Source organism: Centroberyx gerrardi, chromosome 13 (genome assembly GCF_048128805.1).
Source record: "Centroberyx gerrardi isolate f3 chromosome 13, fCenGer3.hap1.cur.20231027, whole genome shotgun sequence".
Lineage (NCBI taxonomy): Eukaryota > Metazoa > Chordata > Actinopteri > Beryciformes > Berycidae > Centroberyx > Centroberyx gerrardi.
Genome location: NC_136009.1, coordinates 4,179,646 through 4,190,099, shown reverse-complemented (window position 1 = coordinate 4,190,099; position 10,454 = coordinate 4,179,646). Strand labels below are relative to the sequence as shown.

Below are 10,454 nucleotides of genomic sequence, written 5' to 3'. Positions count from 1 at the left end.
TACTGAAGAGGATGAATATGTTGGAAGTGATTTTTCCATCGGTCTTTGACTCCTTCCACCATCTGCCATTGTCAACTCTAAAAGGATAATTCCACCTGGGCCTTTTCCTAGTTCTTGCTATCATGATTATTGATTGTGTTCAAAGTTTCCTCACCTGTAGTTTGTAGTCAATGCAGTCTCCAACAGTGAACCCAAAAAGGTGAAGCCTGACACCTAATGGTGAAAAGTAGGGTACTGAACTGGCCATCTGCTATTGGCTGGTCTTTGGTGCCAGGTGATGTCACCTTCCATAGAGTTCAACAGGTGGTGACATCACCTTGCACCAAAGACCAGCCAATAGCAGATGGCCAGTTCAGTACCCTACTTTTCGCCATTAGGTGTCAGGCTTCACCCAAGATTTGGGTTTGGGGTTTAGTTACTCTTTAAAATACATCCTTTCAATACAATAACACACACTGCAGTTACATGTCTTTAATTAGCATGACATTTCAGTTATAACAGTCCATTTGATGCTGTTTTCCATTCGATGTTGCTCACACACTTCCTTGTTCACTTTGCTGGCTGCCGGTCGCGTTCATGTCACATCGGAGGAAGTGGAAGAACAAAATTTTGTTGCTTCAGCTTCATGTGTTTTACTCATTGGAGCACCCTTGGACTGCCAACATTGGTGGTTTCCCTACATTTACTGCTTGTGTTGACACACGAACGCAATTCATGATTCCAGGTAGTGATGTCGGAGCCTGCAAAAAAAGGGCTCTGATATACTGAGCACTTGATCAGAGCACTTGAATGGTCTAGTTAAAATAACATATCTAATACCACAATATACGTTGGAAACTGTTGGAGATTGCTTTGGCCCTCTGGCTGTGTATTGGACAGCAGCGCCCCCTGCGAACTGGAGGTATGTAAAGCTCTACAGTGAAGTAAGCAATTAAATTTTGAACACAATCAATCATCATGATGGCAAAAACTAGAAAAATAAGGCCCAGGTTGAAAATAACCGAAATTACCATTTAAAGCTTTAGTTCAGTTTGTGCTGGAAAAATAGTGCCTTCTTCCTGTTTTGCGTCAACAAAACAACCCAGCAGATTTCCTTCCACATCCCACCTGGTAGCACACAATGTAAAATGCAGTGTAGAGGCCTGTAGAGGCTGTCAATTTTCTTGGCGATGGTCTAGTAATTATAGCCTACTAATGTCTTAAAATGAATGCGGTAATGATTTATTGATGATAAAATGCTACATGTGGTACCTTTAAGTCAGTTATCAGACCAAAACACTGTGATTATATACATCAACTGTATGGTGAAAAATGGACCCTGACATATGCAGCCATGCATGGAAACTACTTCCCTAAGTTTCTAATTCCTGTCAACTCGCTTTCTCCTGTGACTGAAATGCACTAGGACTGTGAAGAGTATGTCTCTCAGGCAGCCACTAGAGGCTCTGCTTGCACCATAGTTTGAGCCTCAGTGAAGTAGTCTTGGACTGCAGTTGGCCCCTTTTCTCTTGTATGGAGAGAATGTCATGCCAAACTCCCTTCAAAAAATCTGGCAGTTTAATGTTGCATTACTTATCAGCAAAAATATGTACCTGGCAGAACATGACTTAAGACCTTTTACCAATTGTGAGAGATCATTTGTCATATAGATGATCCACCAAGCATCAACACTTAATTGCAACAAAATTTCTACTTTTACAATTGGTTCACATTGCTCACTACCGTCCACCACTGTATATTTTGGTGGAACAAGACTGTGAGAATAACATGCGGACCAATTCTAAAGTTGAAACTTTATTTAAATAAGTACTGCTTGGTGTATTGGATATAAGTGGAATTGAAGAATGTTTGCAAAAGTTCTTAACTCATGTTCTACCATGTATAGATGTTTGCCAACAAGCAAAACAGCATTAAATTGCCAGGTTTTTGGGGTGACATTCTTTCCGTACGAGAGAGAACATAAATCAGGGCTAGTGTGCAGTATATCATACCTATGATGATAAATTGATGTCGCCTAAACAAGCATGTATAAATAAGGTTCAGTGTGACTGGCCGTGTCCATGTTGGCCTGTAAAACTGTGTTTTCCCCATCATATGCACTTAAAATATGACAGGGCATTCAAGAAAAAAATATTCTTGAATGACCCTTTTCTGTAATCCCCTGCCCCCAAAAAATGTGTGTGCATGTATCTAAACTTGAAAGATAATTCTAATATCACTATATGGACAGCAGGTTGCAGATTGGAGTATTAGTTATTAGCATTGAGTTAAACCACAATGGGCAGAGCTAAAGAACCACAATTTTGTGGCTTAGTAACACTGGACTGAAACCTGGTGAAAAAGGCAAGGCGTAAAATGAAAAAAAAAAGGAAAAGAAAATCTAGCCATAGTAAGTTAATTAGGTTAGCTAGTTAGCCTAGCTGATCTTCCAAGTTCAAACTAGCCATGCTAGCCTATAGCTATCTAGGTAAGCTAGTTAGCTAGCTGCTGACCTTCCAACATCATGAATGTCATGGCCATGAGTGAACAAAAAAATAAGTCATTATTACCATTTATGTTTATATTTTTATTTTGGCTAGAGTTCCTCCTTTTGCGAGTTACGTTTGCCAGTTAGCTAACTTGTGCTCTGAAAATCCCATTGAGGTTTAACTCAACCAATAAGATTATTTCTGCCTCTGAGAAATGTTTGTAGAACTGAAACGCCACTGTGCAGGTTGGTTGCAGGAGGTCCCTTCATACCTAAGTCAACAAACTGGTACTGATAGCCTACCTAAAAGCACCAGTGCTCCTGAGCAAGCAGTAATCTCCACGTACAATAACCTGCTCTGAGGACAGGTATGGAAAACTACAGTGTCTAACATTTGCTCAAATGCAATCAACATTGTATTTTTCTGTGTAAACCTACAGTCTACAAAATATATTGATGACATATTGATGTTTCATAAGCCTTGAGTCAGTAGTATAATACATTTAAGGAGATTGAACTGTGGGCTCTATGCCTGGGAGGCTCTACCAAAATGAAGCAATGATTGCCAAATATTTCATCAGGCCACTTATTAGTTCGAGGTCGAGTTCCAGTGTATAAAAAATATAATTTATTGATGTCATACTCTATCCATCCATGAAAATATAATAGGCCCTAACAATCAGTTATAACAATCACATTTGCTCTGCATTCATTCAGTAGGCCTACATGAATCATTCAGCATGGTTTTTATACTAAAAAAAACAAAAAAAAAACATTAAAAAATAAAACATTTTCATGCCTCACACAGGCCACTATAAACACCTTCAGCCTTTCTGTAAAGAATACAGAAGAGAATAAATAAAGAGATATAAATTTAGAACAATTTCTGATATATCTGTATATATATATATTTTTTGAAGGCTCTTCATGGTCATTTCAGTGTCCGTTCATTGAAGAGGACGTCAGTGTCTTTGAAAGCAAAAATAAGAACATTTTGACCAGGGACATCAATCCACTTAAGTCCTAGCATCTAATATCATTTACCATCACAACCCACTTCAATCCACTAACTTTCTGGGGGCAAATTGAAGCGATGACTGATGACAAGATATTATTATGTGGGATATTATCATTATTGCGTAGGTCACCTAGCTATTAGCATAGAGGGAACATTGGTCCTGAATGCTCCCTGATGTGACTATATTTTAGATATGGCTTCCAAATAAGATTTCTGTTTTTGCTTCACTACAAGATAATGTTTGGACCATAGACTGGATTGGACTCACTAGGGCTAAGGCTTAGGTTATGGTGAGTGCCACACCTGGTCATAATCATTTGACACTGGTGTTGGGTGGGGTTCAATAGAGGTCAACACTTCCAAATGCTGTTTGTGTTAGACAGGCAGGCAGACAAGTGACATGTTGCCTTCATTTAAACAGGGAAGTCCCATTGACCATCCATTGATCCTGTACTTTTTACAAGGCCACCCTCGGCATAGACTCCATTATAATGATAAACACAAGATCAAATTTGGACTCGCTTTAGGCTAAGATATGGAGAGTGCCACACCTTGACGTACCTCACTGATGCCCATGCTTCTCTTACAGGCCTAACAGAGGCACGAAACTAAATCAGACTTTTGTTGTTTAACCTGGGGTTAAACTATGATTTCTCTGCTCTAGTGTGAATCCACAGATAGCGTGTATATCTCAGCTTAGCGGGTGGAAGGAGCTGCTGTCCAGAAGCCAGCTCCCTATGTGGTAGAGGAGGTCCGGGTACCAGTGCACGCCGTCCACTTGGTGCGCGCCACCGAGCTCCTTCACCATCCCGACCAGCGACGTGAATGCGCGCCCCAGCCGGACTGGCGCGAAAGCCCAGTGCGCGAGCGCGTGGTCCTCGACGACCGCGTAGCAGGACGCCAGCACCCGGTCCACTATGATGGTTCCGTGAGACGTTACCGGAGCGTAAGAGCCTTCGCGTTGCTCCACGTAGACCCGTTTCACCGTCGCGGGGGTCAGGCGTTCCGGTTGGTCGTCGCCCATGATGAGAAGCCGCTGTCCCGGTGTGACGTTGCTGGCGAACACGGCCCTGGTGTCGCCGGTGTCGGTGCTGTTGTTGTTGGTGACGAAGACGAGGTGAGCGGGAGTCAGCGTCAGTTTGCGGCGCGGTTCGTCGGTCTCCAGCACGTAGAACTCTCGCGTTATCTGCCGGTCTCTGTCCATGAACATGAGGAAGTCACTGGGGACGAGATTTCCCCTCCGGTCGGCGGCCAGCACCCTGTCCCCCAACTGGAGCTCCTTCATCGGTTTAGTCCCTCCGTCCGCCAGGATCACCGAGGATGAACCGGGGAAGCAACCACCGGATTTAGCTGCAACAGAGTTCTCTGAAGGAGAATAACAAAAAACACACCATGTTAACTATGAATCTTTCTCTGAGGAATAATTCGTTTCAGTTTCCTATTATAAAACATTGGTGGTCAAGAATTTGGCTAGATTTCCCAAAGAACACTTTAAAATGTAGACTAATAAACAAATAATTCGTTTGTTATTAAGCAGTAGGCTATATTATTTTAATTATTAGGCTATTATTCGTATTATTATTGTTGTTAAATATTTTATAATGCTTAGCTACTTATTTTATTTTGTTTAATTTAAACTAAAAGACATTTTCCTAAAATTATTTAATAAGAATATTTTGTTAGCAATTCTTATTGTTATTCTTATTAAATAACCATAATTTATTATTAAAATATTATTAAAAAATAATACCAATAATAACAATCCTGTTGTTTTGAATATTTTGTATTATATTTAATGCTATTGTAATTAATACATAGGGCCTACATAGCCTACATACATACATACATACATAGCCTACATACATACATACATACATAGCCTACATACATAGGCTACATAGCCTGCCTACATACATAGCCTACATACATACATACACACATACATAGTCTACACACACACACACACACACACACACACACACACACACACACACACACACACACACGTCCACCCACCTGCTTTAACAGAGCAGTGGATGTGGGCTTTGGACTCGTAGTAGACCCAGTCGAAGCCCGCCTCCACGGCCAGCCGGGACAGCATGCCGTACTTGGTCTTGTCCCGGTCGGAGGTGGTGATGTCCACCGCCCGGCCCTCGTAGTGGAGGGATTCCTCGGAGTGATGGCCGTCCTCGTCCCAGCCCTCCGTGACCCGGAGCTTGACCCCGGGCCACTGATTCATGACTGAAATAGCCAAAGAGTTCAGTTTGTCCTTACATCTCTGAAAAGGGAGAGACAGGTTCGGATAATAAGCCTTATAGGTTAGAGTGAAAACCGCTTTTTTTTTTTTTTTTTTTTACCATCAAAACTTCCAAATCTGCTGATATCCACCAAATTTCCGACTTAATGGCTCCCAAATACCTACATTTCTGTTCATTTTTGTTTGATCTTTGCTCTCTCATGATAAAAAAAAAAACCCTACAAGATTACATTTGGACTTTCATAGGCTAAAGGATGGAGAGCCACACCTTGCCATACCCACCTGAAAAAAATAACCTAGTTGATATTCATGACTGAATATTTCAAAATACAGACAGTTCATAAGTGAGATTAATTTCACTTCACTCCAGTCTTTATTATAATACCACGAGGCGATTGCATTGCGACGAATAAAGATGCAAAAAGTTTGCAAATACAGCTGATAACTCCAATATTCGACATGGAGTTTACATTGTTTCTTTCTTCTGTCTTTTTGACAGCAGGGTTGCGTTTCATGAAGCCTTTTTACCAGATGGCTTCCCCCTTGGCTTCAGTAGGCGAACATTCAGAGTTAGGGAGTAACGGATTACATGTAACTGGATTACAGTAGGCCTAATCTGATCATTAAGCAACCGATCCGTTACATTTAGGATATTCAAAAACAAAAAAACCCCACATAATCTGATTACACCTGAAAAGATCTTTAGATTAAGATAGTTTAGACACATATCATTTTAACTTGAAATAACGCATGGTGATAAATAGCCTACACTGTTAAAATTATAAATTACAAGTAACGGGTAGGCTACCGAATTACTGATCACAGCTTTGTGCACGTGTAAAATAAAATAAAATAATAAATATTAAACAAGCAAACAAATAGCCTACACATAGCCTAAATAAATAAATAAATAAATAAAACATCTAATAAATAGCCCTATTCCTAAACGAAAATAAATCGAATTTGCCAACGTCGTTAATTTCTTTCTTTCTTTTTTTTTTTTTTTTATCTTTAGGCAACATCAGCCTTTCTCAGTTTAGTCAAGCACGATATATGGTGCAATGTTGCAATATCAGCTAATGGACTGAACTTTTCAATGTCCGATGCCACCACTAAACAAGCCTTTCTCTGTAAATGAAATGCTGTGGGACTTTGCAATAGGCTATAGGCTGCGATCTTATTTTGATCGGAGCAGATGCTTCTCAATGGGATCAATAGAAATATAGGGAAGACAGCATGCATGAGTTGAGATCGGGGACACCGCATTATAGCCCAGAATATGTGTGCGTTAGCGTGTGTGTGTGTGTGTGTGTGTGTGTGTGTGAGAGAGAGAGAGAGAGAGAGAGAGAGAGAGAGAGAGAGAGAGAGCGCTCACGAGTGCTTCTAAAAATGATGTGCCATCTTCAACACATTTGTTTCCAGTTCGTTTGAGACAGCACATAGGCTATTTGCGTCACTTTTCAACACAATATAAACACACATTAAACCCAACATATGCTGTTCTTAACGTATGTGCTGTCGAAAAAAGTGTCCCAAACTAACCAGACGCGCAAAACGTGCACAAATGCCGCATGCACGGGGAGGGAGGGAGCGCTAGTTATTCACTTATAGGACTTGATATTTCCTTATGGACCCATTCTGAAGTCATCAATAGGTTTATTCCAGTAAAGAGAGCCGCACTGGGCCAGTCTCCCCGTTATTGACCAGTTTAATTTATCATGGTCGGCTGGAGCCAACTGGAGATGTAAAGCCCGCATCACGGTTCACTGGCAAGAAAGAGACCGATGCGCTCTTTTGTCGCTTCCAATCCAACTGTCATTCATCACTTCTTCTGCGCCACATTACCGCGACAAAACGACACAAAAGCTATATATATTTTTTTCCACCTACCTGTGTCATGAGCCGGTCGGCGTTGGTGTTCTCCTCATCTTTGAAAATAATGTCGGGGTTATAGTTGGGAGTCAGGTCCTTGAACCTGTCCGAGCTCCGGGTGATCTTCCCCTCGTACTTGCCGCTGGCTCCCAGGGTCTTCTCCGCCACGTTGGGGATGAACTGCTTCAGAGCCAGCGGCGTCAGCTTCTTGGGGTGCCTCCGTTTCCCGTAGCCCCTGCCCGGTCCGCAGCCCGACCCGACGGACGCCAGCAGCAGCAGGCAAGCAGACACCGGCAGCACCACTCTCATCAGGACCACCGTCATTGGTTTAGCTCGAGGATGTCCTGGAGGATGTGACGGTGTCTTCCTCGGATAAGGGGGGAGTTTCTTTTTTTTTTGTTTTTGTTTTGTTTGTTTCTCTCAAGCCTCTTCTTCCTTTCCTTTCTTTTGGGTATTTTCCACTACAGTACCACCGGTGCAGGTGCCATAACTACTGTAGGTCTCTCTCTCTCTCTCTCTCTCTCTCTCTCTCTCTCTCTCTCTCTCTCTCTCTCTCTCTCTCTCTCTCTCTCTCTCTCTCTCTCTCTCTGACCGCCCTGAGCACACAGATGATGGGAAGAGAGGAAGGGTTGATCAAGGGTTCTCAGCCCCACTGCCTGTGTTAGCAGAGAGGGGGGGGGGGGGGGGGGGGGGGGTTGTTGGCAATTCATTAAACCCTATGCTACAGTATGGCAACATCCTCTATCTAATTTTATTTACCACCGAAACGTCCAAACCTGCTTATATCTACTAAATTACTGGGGGACAAAGTGGAGCAATGACTGATGACAAGACATTATCATTTGGTCAGTGATACATGTGCTTCATGAAACTATCAGCCTAGAGAGAACATTAGTCCTGAATGCTCCCTGATGTGATTTTTTTTCCTTCCAAATTGATTTCTGTTGATTTTTTCTTGATCTTTGCTCTCCATTCTAATGCTAAGGATATGGCAAGTGGACAAGTGGGGTGTGTTAAATTGGCCAGTATAGCTCCAAAGAGTTCAGTAGAGGTGAAAACTTCCAAAATACCATTTATTTTAGATAGACAGGCAACCAGACGAAATTGTGCCACTACCATCCTATGACATTAACGCCTTAATGTAAACAGGGATGTCCCATTGACGATCATTGATCCTTCAACTTTGAGTCCAGGTCACAGACAACGCTAAAACGCATCTCAGTTAAAGAAAAAGGAGAGAAAACGAAACAAAGTGACAGTCAAAGCTGTATCCAGAAACAACTCAACTGAATTTTTTGCGCGGTCTACTGACGTTTGTTTTGGCCTGGCTTGGATTGGTTCCTCGAAATGGCACGGACACGAGGAAAACCTCACTCTGATGCCACATTTCAAAGACTAACCTTTTGACCAAACCACATCCAAGATGTTTTTCCTCTCGCCTTAGTTGATATGAAATTCTATTTGGCTGCGTCACCAACTGCCATACTGGCACTGATGTTGATGAATAACAATGATGTAATTTCTAAACTTCAGACGGACGGAAGTGGATTGGAGGAAGTTTAGAGCTATGCATGATACTATGATGAGTGGACCTAGTTGAAAAACAAAAAGCTATCCGCGCTCGTTACCAGAAAGCACCTTCCTAAGATATGAGAAGCCTCTGGGTCGCACGGTTCGCCTCCTGAAACAGACAAGACATTGTCTTTGGACAGCAGGGTGGCATAGTGAGTAGCACATTATTGTTAGCCTTATTAGATATGCACTGATAAGTATGCTGGATACTGGTATCAGATGTTGTGTGAATATACCAGGTCAAAATAGAGTACTGGTATCAGAGAATTTACCCACTATACTAAAATCCCAAAAGAACATAATTTTTGAACTTTTGTACATCACGTCAGAAGCAGGAAGCACTGGATTACATTTCACCAAAAAACCCCAAAAACCATTAAAACACACCCTTTCAATACAATAACACTCACACTGCAGTTACGTCTTTAAATAGCTATGACTGAACAGCTGTGATTGCGTTGTGTTTTACTCGCTTTTGGGTTTGACTGTTTGAGTTATAGTTGGCCCCTTTGCATTGTATTGGAGAACAGTGCTTCCTGCAAACTGAGAGGTATGTAGCTCTACATTGAAGTAATTGCAGACATTTTGAACAGAATCCATCTGCATGATGGCAAAAGGCAAAAACTAGGAAAATAAGGCCCAGGTTGAAAATAACCACAAGTATGGCTCTTTTCAGAAACGCGAAGTGTAACCTCAAGCTCTCCAATTTGATACCTCCACCATTGAGGAGGTTAGGGAAGACACAAATCAGGCTATATGCAAAGCCACAAAGGACACCATTGGCTTCTCTGCTCAATTTAGTCAAGATGATTTGTTGGAAATGATGTAGGTCATGGCATTGCTTGGGCAGAAATGGACATCTTAGAATTATAGCAATACATGGGCAATACCTGCATTGCAATCTCAAAAATATATCAGAGAAGTGAAAATGAAGCAACAAGATGTCTGCAGGGACCAAGCTCTATGTAACTCATTCCACTAAGATCCTCATCCTCATCATCTTTGAAGACACTCTGGCCATCAAACAGCGCTGGAAGGAGCATTTTGAAGGCCTGCTGAACCAAGAAACATGAGTTCATACCTTTTATTGGACACACTTGCAGACCCTGGACAGTAGAGGAAATATGAGTGGCTGTTGAAAGCTTTCCATACTTTATGTAATGGTTTGACAGGGTTATCTGGGGTGCCATTCAGGTCTATTAATTACCACCACTTGCACCCATGTAACATTGTACAATAACCCTTACTGTCCAATGTGAAATACATAC

At 41.8% G+C, this 10,454-nt stretch overlaps 1 protein-coding gene across 2 annotated transcripts; it reads right to left on the bottom strand.

Moving 5' to 3' along the window:
• Positions 1 to 4,176: 4,176 nt before the first annotated feature.
• shhb (sonic hedgehog signaling molecule b) lies at positions 4,177 to 10,229 on the bottom strand. Of its 2 annotated transcripts, XM_071909690.2 has the most exons (4): positions 10,213 to 10,229; positions 7,633 to 7,918; positions 5,502 to 5,763; positions 4,177 to 4,850 (listed from the first exon to the last, which is right to left on the bottom strand). In XM_071909690.2, the coding sequence occupies exons 1-4, from the start codon at positions 10,227 to 10,229 to the stop codon at positions 4,177 to 4,179; spliced, it is 1,239 nt and encodes a 412-aa protein (XP_071765791.1). The 2 variants fall into 2 exon arrangements, with proteins under 2 accessions (XP_071765791.1, XP_078143887.1); XM_078287761.1 differs by lacking the exon at positions 10,213 to 10,229 and having other exon boundaries at positions 7,633 to 7,938.
• Positions 10,230 to 10,454: the final 225 nt, after the last annotated feature.